Raw genomic sequence first — 15,777 nt, forward strand, 5'->3', positions numbered from 1 at the left:
TTCCGCCGGGCAGCTTTCCAGCCACTCGAGAAATGCAACTGTAAGGGCTTCTCGTTTCAGCGCACAACCTGCAGATCTGAGCCAGCTTTATGTAAAGCCAGTTTAGATCTGGTGCATTTGGGAAAAACCCTGGCTCCAAGCTTCCTCCATGCAAAGTCATAAAGCTGGTCCCACAAGCCTTCAGGAATCTGGATCAAGAGGCAACGTCACGTGGACGTACCTGAGCACATGGATTATAGCTTGTGTTCAGCTGCAACTGCCAAGCTTTTCCTGCCTGTCCGGCTCAATCCAAATGAAGCCCTGGGATGCCTCTGTACTGTGCCTGCCGTCCTCCAAACTCAGAGGATTTATTAGCCCAGGGCAAGCGCTGTTCATTCACATGGACCCAGCTCAGACTGAAGTGCTGGACCAGGCCAGCGAGCCCTCAGAGAGGCTGTGGGAAGCACAGTTCAGAGGTGTGAGCTGCCTTGACAGATATGCCGGGGCTACGCACTAAAAAAAAACAGTCTCTGTATGCAGACTTCTGGGTGCCTCAGCAAGGGCGTCCGAGAGTAACTTCACTGTCTGTTTTTTTCTGTTAGTATCCCAACACCCTGACACGGGCTAGTGCGCAGTAACAGCGATTTTAAATGCTTTGACAACGTCTTACTTTGCAAGTGTGGTCTGACTATAAGTTTTGTTGCACTGAAAAGAAAGATGCTATCACTTAATGGTTCATAAAAAAGCTAGTTTGTATAGGAATATAATTATTGAATTATTTTAATTAAGATAATTTTGCAGCTATACCACTAATTTATTATTGTTAGTGTAACAAAAATGAAACTCTTTGATTAACCTCCTGCCCTCCAAGTGAAGGTCTACTAAAATTTGCAGTTACCTACAAAAGCACAAGTGACTCTTCTTGCAGATGGTTAGCCATCAGAGCTATAATTTGCTAACTAACCTCTAAATAACAGTCATAAGACACCTATTGCGTAGGCTCTTTGTGGAAAAACTTGCACCTAATCAAGATTCTATTTAATCAGAACAAGAGTAAATATGATTTCTTACATCTTGAATTGCAAAAGTACCTTGATTGCATATACCAAGAACAACAACAACAAAAAAATGAATAAACAGCAGCATGCTCTTCTGTTTAATTCTTACAATTGTTTGCTTAATCAAAGAGACATAAGACAATCACTCACTTGCAAGTGTGTTATCATCAGTTTGACAAACTAATGGATAACACAAACATAGAGAACATTTTTTGTTTTTATCTCAAGTCAACTCTTACAGTGAGAGACAAATTTTTCCAGACTAACCGTTTACAAACTTGTGGAGGATTTCACCAGAACTACCTACTTCTATTTCTAATCCTTTGTTAGTCTTATAATCGGTAATCCAGTAAACTATGAGGGGTTTATAAAATCCTAATATAAGACAGTACATGCTTTAATATAAATATACAGTTAAAATACTAAACTTAAGAAAAATTATCATGTTGTAAAATGGATGATGATTGAAAGAGCATTAGCAGTTTTTCCTCTTTCCTCTGGAAATTCTTAGCTTGATACTCTATGGTATTACATATTTTGTTTCACTAAAGGTGTAACAGTAGTAGAGCCTGAAGTCAAACTCACACAGAAGAAAACCTAAAGCCTGAGCTGAGGAATTCTGTTGTTCAAGGCAGTTTGCTCTATGGTGAAATTATGACGCATTTTTTGGAAGGTAATTTTAGCTGTATGCTCAGGTTTTCCTGAGACCAGCAATTACTACCCATCTGTGTAAATGATTCAGATTACGTCAAACTAACAGAAGATTACAGTAACAGAGACTTATATAGAAAGAGAAGCATGTCACGTACAATCAAAGAACTGAGTTGTTCCCCATTGGAATCAGGAGTGACCTGAAGTCTTCTGCTCAGTTCCTCAGATAGCTCCTGAGGACTGGTACGGGATACTGGAGACGCAGGAGGAGGTGGCAATGACAAGCTCAAGGAATCTCCACTTGCACTTGCCTCCTCTGAAATGGTTTCCCATGGCTAACAAAAGAGAAGAAACTATGTTAGGGATTTATAAAGACAGACTGAGTCTTCTTTTCCTTTGCCTTCTATGTAACCACCTCTTTGTGACAAACCCAGGTGTGATAATCAGCCTTAATATTTAACAAAATAAACCAATCCCTAGAACACACAAAGCAAACATTCTACTCTGTGAAGTAGTCACAGGGAAAAATGGTTTTCATGTTGACTTCAAAACGGTCTTCATGCTGATGATGACACAATGCTTTATGAGTCAATGCAGAAAATGTAGATGAAATGATGCATAAAAAAGACCTCTCATTAAATAAATTCCATTTGAAATTTTGGCAAAAATGTAACTAATTCTGCACTCTTACTAAAACTTCTAAGAAACAACTGTTAATTTTAATTCAGAATAAAATGCATAATAGAAAGTACTCATTATCATCTGTAAATCAAATATTAACAAGTGATGAGTGCAACAAGTTTCAGCAATCTATTTGTTGCTCTGAATAACATTTAGTGAACCAAAACTAGCTTTCACAAAGAATTTTGTCTGTGCTTCACATAATAAAATATTTCTTGAACAGGATTAGAGCTTTGCACAAACTCTCACTTAAGCCTACAGATATCTACCAAATTTAATGTATTTATTTTAGCTATAAATTAAACAAACACTCACTCTGATAAATAAGATCTCAGAATTCCAACTAAAACCAAGTAATTTGGGAAAAAACCCAACAGTTTCTCTTTCCTCTAAATCAAGACCCTAAAGAAAACTGAAGTACATGGCAGTTCCAGCCAGTATGTTTTCTCTTCTTTTTACAACTTACTCCACTGTTATTCAAAGCAGAGTATTGCAAGTGTTTCTATCAACGTATATATAACAAGCAATGCTTGGAATTATAAATGTTTCTCCCAGCATTTGCATAGTATTTAATGTTGTGCATAAATTATCAGGCACCCAGAAATGCATGGGAACCTTCAAAGTATAGCTCTGTTTAGGATTTTTACTGTGTTACTGGTATTTTTTCTTAAGGCAATTTCCACAAACACCATGTAAAAACATTACTATGTATGTTGTATAGCAACTAGCTTACAAATGAGAAACACATCACCTTGAAGTTTTGTCAACTTCTTAAACCCAAGACCTTTACATACCTCAGGAATGTCTCCACCCTCTGTAGGTTCTGGTTCCAAATCCTCACTAATATGTCTCCGAGAGCGGAACCGCCTATGGGCTGCTTCTTGGTTTATTTGTCTGATATTGTTATCTGAATCAGATCCCACATCACTGGAGAGCGGGGAAATGAAAGCATGTGAAGGAGAAAAGAACAAGAAAATAATAAATATTAAACTAAAACACCTACTTTGTCTGTTGCTTTCAAAACCTCATTAATGCTTCTGATTATAAAAATCATTATTCTTGCATGTGTCAGGCTTCGTAAACAGGAGATCGTTTAATCCCTCAATCCAAAGTAAATAAAACTGGAAGCACTTCACAAATGTCACAGAATCATAGAATACCAGGTTGGAAGGTACCTCAAGGGTCACCTGGTCCAACCTTTCTTGGCAAAAGCATGGTCGAGACAAGGTGGTCCAGCATCCCATCCAGCTGAAACTTAAAAGTGTCCAATGATGGGGAATCCACCACTTCCCTGGGGAGATTATTCCAATGGCTGACTGTTCTCATTGCCAAAAATTTTCCTCCTGCGTCCAGTTGGAATCTCCCCAGGAGTAACTTGTCCTTGTCACGCAACACTGGCAATTCTTTTTCATTTTCTTTAAACATTCTTTATACATCAAAGTTGGCTAAGCAGAAATGGAAGTCCACACTCAAATATACTAACCCATCATTACTCCTCCTTTCTTGTGATGACCAGAATCATTCCTGACAGAGAGGTTTTACCTTTGCCCCATCTTTATGTCAACTATCGTTTTCCTTTTTGCGACAGCCAAAGCAAATGCAAGTTGTTACTGTTTGGACAACTTTTTGAACTGGCTGCATCCACTAGCTTGGCTCACACCAGCAGTGATGGAAATGGAAAATAAACCAGTTCCTTCGATGGAGACCTGCTGGGCTTGTGGGACTTCTTAATGTCCACAGCCAGGTATAAATCTTTGTTTCAGTAACTCAATGGGCAGATGTTGTTAGAAGGCACTATTGTATTTCAAACTCTCCTTCAGGATAAGAGACTGTAACTTTGAAAGATGGTTATGTTCAGGAAAAACGTCTTTGTGCAATCATTTTATCATTGCACGTTTTGAAGAACTGTGAGAAATGAACTACTCTCATGTTCCTACTGCAGACATGGACTGTACAGCACTCAATGTTTTCCCTTGATGACCAACTTAGTATCTGAGTTACTGGCCTGAAAGTGAGAAGTTATGTATCCTACTTCCATACTCACGAGACCTTCTGCTCATAGTGGGTTTATAAATTCATAGAATTTAAAGGCTAAACAGCATCATTTTAAAGTCCTCACTCTTCACCAAGACTGGTGTCATGCATAAAGTTCATCAGTAGCACTTAGGCACTTCTTTCCAAGCTACCTGTGATGACAACTAGCTAAAAGCGAACCCCCGAGGCCTTGATTTTATACACCCATCTTATGATGACAGTTTCTAGTGATGATTACTTTTTGGTATTTGCCAGTCAAACCATGCACTCTTTACTTCATCAAGCATAATCAGATTACAAGGAGGTTCTAAATCAAGTAATTTATAAAACCCACTTTTTGATAAGACACTTATAGACCATTACCAATCATAATGATAGTTGATGAGATTCACCTGATAAAATACCCAATCCTTAGTAAATTACTCAAATAGTTCAATAGTAAATAGTTCAAAACATACAGAACAAAATTTAATTCAATTCTAACGACGATAAATGCATCAGTCCAGCACAACAAATAGTACCTTAAGGACAACACACATCTGCATAATTTAGCTATGATTATGAATATTCAAGAAAGAATAACCGCTACTGCTGTAATAAACAATAGGGGAAGAACAGTCGGTATGTAAATATAATGCAAGACGTTTAACATTAGTGATTTCAGTATAACTCTTAACATTGTCACTTATACATACTTTCTAATAAGAAATACATAATGAAGGCTTGAAGAGGAACTCCACATTAGCACAACCAGTGTACATAGGTAATGCAGTCTATACACGGAATAATAATCAGGATCTCCTCAAAGTTAATCAGTTTAACTTAATTAAAACTTAATAGAGTTGACTTCCTTTTTTTCCTTACCTTAAGAAAGTAATTTATTCCTGCTAAATTACTTACTGAAAAATTCCACATCTGTCTCCCAATATTCTAAGGTACATTGTTAATGCACTGACTTCCCTCCCATCCCTTCAGATTTCCTAGAATTTTCCAAAATACCTATGTGTATATGTGATTTGCTGGGGGTCGGGAAGTCTCTTTCATTCTTAAAAAAAGAGATGTTTCCTTTTTAATTGAAGATATCCAGATTTTGGTTCTCAATTTACTAGCACATCTGTGAAAATTTTTCCATGAATAAATTATAGTTTCAGATACATAGCGCAGCACCAAAATCATGATTAATCTGTTACTGAAAAGAACAGTGTGCCTCTATAAACTGCTTCGTATAAGTCTTGCTTAAGACTTTTTTCAGCCTTGAATTAGTAAATTCAAAATGGTTGTTGGAAAAAAAAATAAATCACCATTCTCATTGATAATTTTGTACATATCCACAAAACATTGCACTACACTTCCACTTACATTAAACTTGGTCGATGCCACTGAGTAGTCCTGTTGTTATGGTTGACATAGTAGGTTCGCCCCAGGTTGTCCACCTTTTCCTCCCATCCAGGAGGCAGTGGAGGAGGTGGTAACTCCTCCTGACGTTGAGATGCGGAGTCATTAGAATCAACTACATCCCATCCATGCTTAGCAATGAAGAAAAAAAAAAAATTGAAAAAAGTGAAAGCTCAAACTAAAGAGAAGTTACTTCATTGTTGCTTACATTAGCATATAGATGCAGATTCTGAAAATTTTCCAAAGAGAAATTCAAAATTACTTAAATGTAAACCATACAGAAATAGAATAAACTCCGTGGTTACAGCGTGCACCTCATTTCAATGACAAAAACCCTAAAATCCCATCAGCCTATTACAACAGGGATTCGCAAACGTATTTGGGTAGTTGCTTGTTCCAGTGGCAGCCAGGTGCAGATTCCCAGTCTAGAAGCCAAAGAGAACCAACCGTTAACTTTTGAACTCAGAGATGTATGGCTTGGTATGAGAGCCCTCATTTCCCAGTTACAGATGACTGCTGCAAACTATTAAGAAGTAAGGCAAACACAGGCTGATGTTCATTCTGACAGCCCTAATTGCAGCTAATTCTTGAAATGGATGATGGCTGATAAGAGTGCTGAGAAGTCTTTAAACCTGCTGCGCTTGCATGAGCTTTATTCTCTGCAAAGTCAATGCTGCCAAGGAAATAAAGAAAAATGTTATAATGCCTATTTTGAAATGGCCTCTGAAGACAAGGTAGCTAATATAGACCATCACGTTTATAAATTACTTGCATAGACTTTCTGAATTCTTCTGCTTGGCATGACTTCCACTTTTACCTGCTCACAAACTGAGTCAGACAGACTTTAGAATTCACTGTGGCAGCTGAAATTCTTTGAAATACTTCAAATGGTTGAGAAACCACCAGGTTACAGTTAAAAAAAAAAAACAAACAGGCAAGCTGGAGCGGGGAGGAGAGTAAGCTGCTAACACTGCCACCAGGGTTTTATGTTTCATGGTACAACTTCTTCTACAATTATACTTGAATCTCTAATAACTTGAGTGCTTCCACAAGCATTAAGCCTTACCTCAGATTCATCCCTTTGATCATTGTTTTCTTCCTCTTGGCCACCATTTTTAGGCATATAAGCCATCTTCAGTCTCAAGAAACCCTTTACACGAGATTTGTGGCTAGAATAAAGGAGGCACATTTCATTCAACAGCTCTTAAATAGTTGCAAATAACAAACCTTGAGGTAAAAAATGTTTTAAAATACAGAGGTCCTGCCCCTCACCTTCTTGGTCTGAGAAGGAAATCCTTAAACGTGTATGGCCTTTCCATGGTTGGGTCTTCAGTCTATAAACATTTAAGAAAATGGTAAATTAAAGGGCTTGCCCACAAGCAGAGACAGATAAAGAACATTCACATCAGAGGTGCAGTAGAAATGCTAGAGAAGACGTGTAACGCAGGCAGACCTCTACCAGTGTCACCACGAAGCAGCACGCTAGATGTCACTGCAAATAGCAGCGACGGCTGAACCAAGCCTCATTTCTAAGGCTGCACAACTTGGAAAACAGTGGGAAAGACGAACGAGACAAACCCCTGCCAACTTTTTCCACTCACCCAACAGCAGCGTCAGAAAAGCCTGCTTCTATTTCAAAGCAGTGTTTTTTCTGCACATTAGAAAGCGATGAAATAAAACTCCTCCTCAGCTGGCTTTCATTTTTTATTTCAAAGCAGTCGAGAGTTTTGAAAATACTTAAGACTTTGAAATCTTTTATGATGTACATAAGTAATACTATCAGGCTGACAGATTACCTCTGTTTTCCATTTAATTGTAAGTTTCATAAAGCCTTAAATCTTGAAAACTTTCTATTACACGAGAATTTCAGCTTTCTTATCAAACAAGTGACATCCTTCATGTCTGTGAGAACACGGATGCTATAGGTACAAAACTAGGAATTTAAAAATTACAAGGTAAATAAGAGAATCAGAAATCCGTATACATACTTAATCTGTTGCGTGTTCAGGGTACTTTATTCTATCAATCGTACAATTTGGGCTGACAAAATTGGAAGCATGACTTGTGTTACACTGAAAGAGTAAGCACATTATCATACCCACTCCAGTTAAGACTAGAGATCTAGTACCTCTACATTAACACCGAACTTTCTCACAGTGAGCCCAAAGTTAGCGGGTACTTTTCAGAATGTTGCGCCCCTCTGCCATCCTCTAAAAGAAGTGATAGTGTATCTGTAAACCCCTTCCCAGCCCTAGCCCTACAAATAAGAGTATCTCTCGAGTCCAATTCTTTAATTAAATCTTTCTAAACACAGAATAACCTAACTCCCAGACTATTAATCATGAAAAGCTTTGTTGTCTGTTGTATTTCAAAGTCAATAAATAAGAATTTCAAAATCAATCCTAATTCATTATCTCAGCTACTGTATCAAATACCACGCAGGCTTTCTTTTCACTGACTGAACTCTCGTCCTGCAAGGTGTTTCCTGCATTGAGCGTCCACTGCATCTGTGAGAGACAGACTTCCCATTCTTTCAGAGAGAGAGGGGATTTTAACCAAACCAACAGGACAGCAAAGCATGCATGGTTAAGAAGTACTGCTTTATAGTACTCAACTGTAAGTAACATACATAAAAGAAGTGGCTGTATATTTTAATCAATTTTTGTAGATAGTAATTAGACAGTATTAGAGAAAACAAGGATTTTGACAAATGAATCGGCAGCACCGCTAGAATGAAAAAGCAAACATTTGTTAATAAATACACCATGATGTCTCTTCTTAAGGCACTGGAAGGATGAACAAAGAACATACCGATTAGAACATAAAGATATAAAGTATGTTTGCCTGAGCATCAAATTAGTAGACACACCTTAATAAGCACATAACTCACTAATGATAACAGAGTATGAGAACATACCCATGGGCAGGTAGCTAAGCACCCTGTGGAGACACTGCCACACCACAGCTACAGAAAGAGCGACTGTTCAGAGATATGTATTGTGAGTTTTCCCAGAGAAAATTTTGGGGGAAAAAAGCGGCTTCTAGAGCAGAAGAAATTTTCTGCCAAGATGGAGAGTGAGGAAGGATTTGGTACAGGAACCACATTGACTTTCTGGTGAGCCTAGAAGGAAACGGGAAGTCCTGGACTGCAAAATTTCATCATTTTAGCATAATGGATTTTATTCTTCAATGGTAGTTGAAGAAATAGCTGATCCAGGAAATTTTACAATCCTGGATTTTCTATGTAAAGACAGCAGGACTTTAAAACAATTTGAAAAAGTTTAGCATTCCACTCAAATATGAGCTAGAAAGAGATATGCACACTCATGTTCTACGTAAGTCCCCAGTGAGAGGCGAGTAGAGTTGTCCTCTTTCTACAGAAGATGGAAGGAAAATAAAAAGCTGCTAACTCCTCAAAACAGCTCACAGTGTGTGACGTCTATAGCTCTATCTCAAATCTTGCTGATGATTTTTAATTATTAAAAATAATGTTTACTAAAAAGGAACTTTAAAATATTTTCTGACTCTGCAAAACAGGCATGCGCTAATACATCCCTCATCATTTTATATTTCATAGTACATTGTTTGCAGGACACATGTAGCTTAACACCAGAGGACTTTTTCTACAGTTATGTACAGGCTACTCAGATATCCCCTATGCATACGGATACATGTAAAGGGAAATAGACAGGCAAGTACAGATAAAATAATATTACACAATACAGCTCATATGGCATGAGCTCATATGAGAATGGAATGATGCATTTTTCATCACAATAAAATTTCTGATCATTCCATTGTATTTTTCAACTATTATAATTTATAAGCCAACAACAACAGCGTTATGACTCAAGATCAACCACAACAGACATACCCAAATAAGCATTGCTGTGAAAGTCATTACAAAGCCATTTTCCTCCTACAATATTATTGCTCAATAGCAAGAAGTCAAGTTCAGGCACAAACAGCAACAGTCATGCTAAAACTGACACCTTATTTTGATGCAAACATTTTCAATAACTTCCACCATTCTCATGCTCACCCATTCAAATACATAAAACCTCTCCAAGCTCACGGAAGTGAGTAAGATTAACACGTACAACATTTAAAAAATATTAACTACATCCAGACAATGTCAGTCATCCAAAACATTATATAATATCAGAAAACACCTATACCAAGCCTAAAACAATCACTGTATAAATATGTACATATATATGTAGAATTTATTAGAAAACTTTCTGAAGTAGAAAGTGTATTTTTTACTATTTACAAAGCAGATGAAAAACAACTGCATTGTTTCATACTTTTTGCGCCGGTGACCTTCTAACTTTAGTTCTTTTGACAGTGACTGAGTTCAGCTTTGAAGCACAGGGTGAAGTACAGTATGAATACGAAAAGACAAAATAAAGGCTTTTTTGGCACAAACATTTTCTGCAAAGTTCATTTTGGATTTTTGTCTACTAAGTGGAAAAAAAGGAAAGGCCACACAGCAATATTGAAAAGCTGAAACAAATGTACCAATGAAATAAACAACCTATTTTTACTTCTCTTTAAAAAGCATTTTGACTGAGACTTTTGCAGTATGGGATGGTAGTACTAGAGACATATATCTAGCATCATGTAAAGTAAGTTTTCTAAGCAATGTATAGACTTCATCTGACGTGGGGACAAACGGAGGTTAACTTCAAGCTTCATACAATCTCAATGTCATACGGACCCTCTTTGTTCCACCACTTCACCTTCTCTGATGGCTGGCTCTGTGTAAAATAATTCCTCATGAAATACCCAACATCACTGATGTCATTTCAAAAAATCTTGAGTGTTAGTTATTTGTCTTTTTCACTACAGCATCCCTGCTACAGAATCTCCAACTCAGCACAATGTCTTCAGCCTTTTCAGCAGTTCCCAAGAGAAACGGATTTGATGAGGGCCCATCAGCTGAAAGCAGAGGCACAGACCTCTCCCTTAAGACTTTTTCAGTGAAAACATCTGGCAGTGAAAGCTTGAACACACTGGAGTCAGTAACAATTCTGCCACTGTCTTTGTTGGACTGTGATGACATAGAATCATTATGGTTGGAAGAGACCTCAAAGATCATCAAGTCCAATCGTAGACATTTAGGACAGTATTCACTAGACTCTGAATGTTGAGCATCCTTCTGTGGACAGATTATATGCACAATCTATAAAAACCTGAACATGGAGTTTCACATCATAATTTACAGCCAGACAGTGCTATGTCAATTCTATGCCTGTAGAACTAAAGGAGGAGAACCCCATCCTTGGTTATATAGTTAAGAGAAATTACACTTAATTTAGGCTGTAATTTTGCTCGCTGTGTGAAGACCATGCAGAATCCTGACTGCCAGGAGGAAACCAGACCACTGGATCTTTACAGAATTACAGAACAAGCTTTACACTTAGAATCCCTCCATTTATTAAGAAACAAAACCAGAGAAAACATTACCACCCTCAAATCAAACACCTCAAACATTTGATTGTTGACAATAAAATGATTCAAACTCTGTGTCAATTACTCTTAATTATTTGCTATTAGAACTCTTACTGCTGGCAAAGGATTTAATTTTAGGTAAAATAATGAATATACCACATAGTTCTTACAGCCTTTTGGTTTTCCATGCCTTTGCTGAAGCAAATCTGCTAAAAGGAAACTTAATTGGGCTTATCTATACGACCTGGCTTTTTGCACAAAAGGTTTCTCTGACCATAGATGTGCACCCCTTCCCATGCAAAGAAGCAGAACACACCTCTATGTCACCACTTCCAACAATAACACAAGTTACTAACTGAAGTCATGAGTACGTCTTTCAGCTGTGGTGTTGACTTTAAGAGTCTCCCCTCTGGTGATTATTCGTGTCTCAAAGCCAGTACAGCTGTTGGCAGGGCAATTTCATAAACTGAACCAAACAAATGGTCCAAGTTAAAAAATAAACCATCCAAAACTAACTAGTTATGAATAACGCAGCTCTAGCTCACCATATGAGCACTAGATCCAAGATGATGTATGTTGTTGTACGTGCTATGGCGCTCATGAATATCTCACTATTTCCATTCTTACTTAGGAGTTCTCCAGCTAAGTTCACTTTCAATCAGTAGTAAAACCAATAATTTTACTTGAATTTGCTATGAAGATTAGTAATTTTATAACATTTTTCAAAAGAACTGAATTTTTGTAACTTCTCCAGATCTTGTCACGTTGGTTCAACAGTTTCTCTGGTTTCAGTCTGTGGCTATTGGCTTTACAAGCTTTGAAGTAATATCAAAACGTACTATCCACTTTCCAGACAGAACTACCATCCCATGACCTTAACAGCATATTATTTAGACAGAAGATCAGACAAATAAATAGGACTCCAAAAATGTGGGGTTTTTCAATGTTTTAACAAAAGTTCTGGAGGAAATGGAGTTTGCTAAGGGAAAATACAACTGTTTCAACTGTAAGGGAAAATCATGAAAAGGAAGAAGGCAGAAGATTAATAGGACAATAATCACCAATGGTAAGGTGAGAAACAACCAGTCTACTGGCCACGTGTCATTCATTAATTGACTCAGACCAGACATGGATTTTAATCAAGAATCAGGGTAAGAAGTGAATCCTGGGTGTTGAGAAATCTAACAGATACCAGACAGTAACAGTCTTGCTTGTCCCTGCAAGGAGAATAATTTCTCCCAATTCCTGGGCACGGTGGGGCTTTGTGGTCCATAGCATTTTTCTTTAAGCCTCTAATGCTACGCTGGGAAGGCTCGTTTCAAGAAAATTTAACTGGACTACTTATGGAAATAAATTCTACATAATATCAGGGTTTTTCACATCCAGTGATGACAAAAAAGAGCACGCTGAGACAAAAGCACTGCTTACCGGAAGGTGACTAAGTGGCACATCCACTTGACCGAGGAAGTCGTCTCTAGTCTGTCAAAAAGAAAAGGCAAAAAAAGGAGTAATTTTACATTACAAAAGCAAAAAATTACAAACATTAATCCAGTCACAATGAAGCAAAAATAAAGATGGTTGAATACCATTATTTTGGCAATTACTGGTTGTTACCCCTTTATTGTTGCATATTATCTGTTGTTATAATTTATCTAACTCAGCAGAGCATTTACTCTGACAGTCCAAAGTGGCTTCTTAGTCTGCAGCTTGTATGTTAACTACTGACGAAATTCTGCTTCCTCTGACAACCTATGCATAATTCAAAGCACAAAGTAATCATCTACTCTTTCATAAATTAGTCTCCACATGCATTGAAAAACAGAGCAAAATTACTGTTCACCATGTTGTTGAAATGTTCATGTCAAACCTTGGTGACTTCTGCTTTTTGTTTTCCTTTTTTTTTTTTTGTTCATTTTTTTAAGGAAAACCTCATATGCACATTTGACAGGGAAGGGAGGGGAACCCAACATCCAAACACTGAAGGATAGAACTGCATGAATCGTAAACATTTTTCCCAAAATAAAAAATTGTTTTATCACTTTACCAAACAGAAACCAAATTATCAGAACTTTTGGGGGTTTTTTAAAGATTGCTGTTCCATTAATTCAGAATGCTTACTTTGTGAGGAACAGTTATACACCCGTATGACTGGCCTTTTGGGTAATCCTGTATTTCCCACTTGAAGACTTGACCATTCATACGCCATTCAAGTTAAGCACGCGGATGTGGTTATACCAACAGTCAGGCCACACAGCACCATCATAAATTCACTTACGCACAGTTATGTCCATATAGAAGTGATAAACACTACTCTTCTGCACGCTCTCCACTATCAGTTTGATCACCGTCTTCTCTCAGAGCAAACAAGCCAAAGGCACCATCTCCCATGGAGGTAACCACCAACAAGCTGACAGCGGCACCTGGTCTCCATCTAACTGTACCTTTATTACTGGGTATTTGAACCATTATTCCTAACTCCACCAACCGTATGCCATATCCATTTTACAACTATGAAGGTGACAGGATTAAGAGAGCACTTCAAGGTCAAGAAGTTCAAACATCTATCTCATCTTTGCAATACTCAGTGATTCTTGAAGATGCTCAGACTGGACTGCATGTGGTGGCCTAATCACCCATTCATACTTAACACTTTAGAGAGCACAAAAATTCACACAAGGTATCTCAGTGCACTTCTAGTAATCCACTTACAAGGGCAGACAGAAGAAAAGGAACATGAAATATTAGCAGAGGTGGATAAACTCTGAGAGGGAAAATGTGTACTGTTTTCACTCACTTGACAGCTCAATAAAGCCTAGAGGAAAATAGCTCTCATCAATTTTCTCACCAAACAATAATGTCTGTTCACTCTATATATTCAATTACACTAGATATAGCGTTTCTAGCTGAAAATACTTGCGTACTGAATGGATGGTGATTAAATAAATTATAACTTTAAAGCACTGCTCAGGTGTTATCTTTATCACCCATAGACATTTCAAAACTACTTCAGCATTTAACAATTTTTATCATTAACACTGTCACCTGAAGAGCAAAGTTGCACTGGTACCTTTTATTGTCAATTAATCTAAATCTCAGGGGCAATTTTTCTTTACAGTGTGGCTGTTACTATCCATCCAACTTCAACACATCCCTGTGCAAACCAAAACTGCAGGCCAGCTCCCTGTTTGAATTGCATACACATGGATCAGTTGATCTTCCCTGCTGGTAAGTAAGAGAGGGCAATCCAGAAATAAAATCAATAAAAAGCACAAGCTGTACAGTCAGGCACCACACAGACAGATTCCTTTCTGTCTCTTAGCACTGCATTACCTCAGTGTGCCATACGTCTGAGTAGCCTACTGGTGTTATAAAGTACCCCGGAACACGACGTCGTACTCGCACGCTGAAAATGAATGAAGTCACACGCTCCTGTGAAAATATAGCTCATAATGAGAATAAGACCACAAGCGGCAGTGTACCGGCCTGCGATGGCAGGCCCAGGCGCTCTGCAGCGCTGTAAAGAGGAGTAGTGACTGCATCAACGATACGCAGAAGCAGCTGTGCAGACCCCAGAAAAATATTCCAATTTCCCCTTTATAAACAGTTCACCTTTCTGATACATTTTCATCGACGCATTTGCACTTGACCTAACTGGACGCCCATAGTATCACTTTGGACAATACCCAGGGAGAGTATCTTCAGAGCTGTATGAGGTTTCCCGCACGGCAGTGATGTGGACGTGCTGAAAGTCATCTCCACAGCTAATCTAACCTACTCATTGATTAAGGTCATCATTTGCTCATTTGTAACAGCAATTTACTGTTCCAGCGACTCAGATTAAGATTCCTTCCTTCCTTCCTTCTTGTGATGAAAGCCATTAAAAACGTGGCAAAAACCCCAACAACCCAGGAACTCCACAGAACCACTGAGAAGCCCCAGGTGATTTCTTGTTAAAGGGAGAGGCTGTGGAAAGACAGTCCCATGCCTTTCTTTGCGCAACCAGATCCCCAGAGGAATTGGGCAGCTTCTGAGCCCCCGGGGAAGTGACTGCACCACCACGGGGCACCGGGGGGTCGCTCCTCTGACCCCTCACCAGAAGGAGCCATCTCCCGCTCTTCGTCCCTCAGGGGTTAACCAAACGCCAGGGCTGGAAAAGCTCTCCAGAGTTTCCTCACAGAAGGGATCGAGAGCGATAGCAGCTACGTCCCGCTGCTGTCTCTACACTCTGAATTCCCACCAGTGCTTATTATTTCTTTCATAATCCACCCACGATTGAGGAAATCATCTTATAATAATTTTGGCCTGAAATGTGGCCAACCCTGAAACAAATAATCTGAAGTGCAGGTACTTCTTCATAAATCAAAACCACACAGGCTGTTCTAAACACAGGGTAACCCAGCGAGGTGGCCGTATGGACAGCTGTCAGGAGGAGACCGACCCAAATGCACCACGCAGACAAAACAAGGCCCGGGTTGCATCCGCTCCTCCGTCGCTGGCAGGGGCCGGAGCAGCAAGACCCGAGACC

General features: G+C 38.6%; 1 protein-coding gene across 1 annotated transcript; it reads right to left on the reverse strand.

Annotated features, from left to right (window-relative positions):
• Nucleotides 1–1,846: 1,846 nt before the first annotated feature.
• LOC104165260 (E3 ubiquitin-protein ligase NEDD4-like) lies at nucleotides 1,847–14,681 on the reverse strand (the record flags this gene model as incomplete). The annotated part of the gene is made up of 7 exons (XM_009704834.1): nucleotides 1,847–2,023; nucleotides 3,164–3,296; nucleotides 5,763–5,929; nucleotides 6,865–6,967; nucleotides 7,071–7,132; nucleotides 12,681–12,731; nucleotides 14,583–14,681. Coding segments are annotated over 7 exons (792 nt in total), but the record flags the coding sequence as incomplete, so codon positions are not given.
• Nucleotides 14,682–15,777: the final 1,096 nt, after the last annotated feature.

Source organism: Cariama cristata, unplaced genomic scaffold (assembly GCF_000690535.1).
Source record: "Cariama cristata isolate BGI_N322 unplaced genomic scaffold, ASM69053v1 scaffold15517, whole genome shotgun sequence".
Taxonomy (NCBI): Eukaryota; Metazoa; Chordata; class Aves; order Cariamiformes; family Cariamidae; genus Cariama; species Cariama cristata.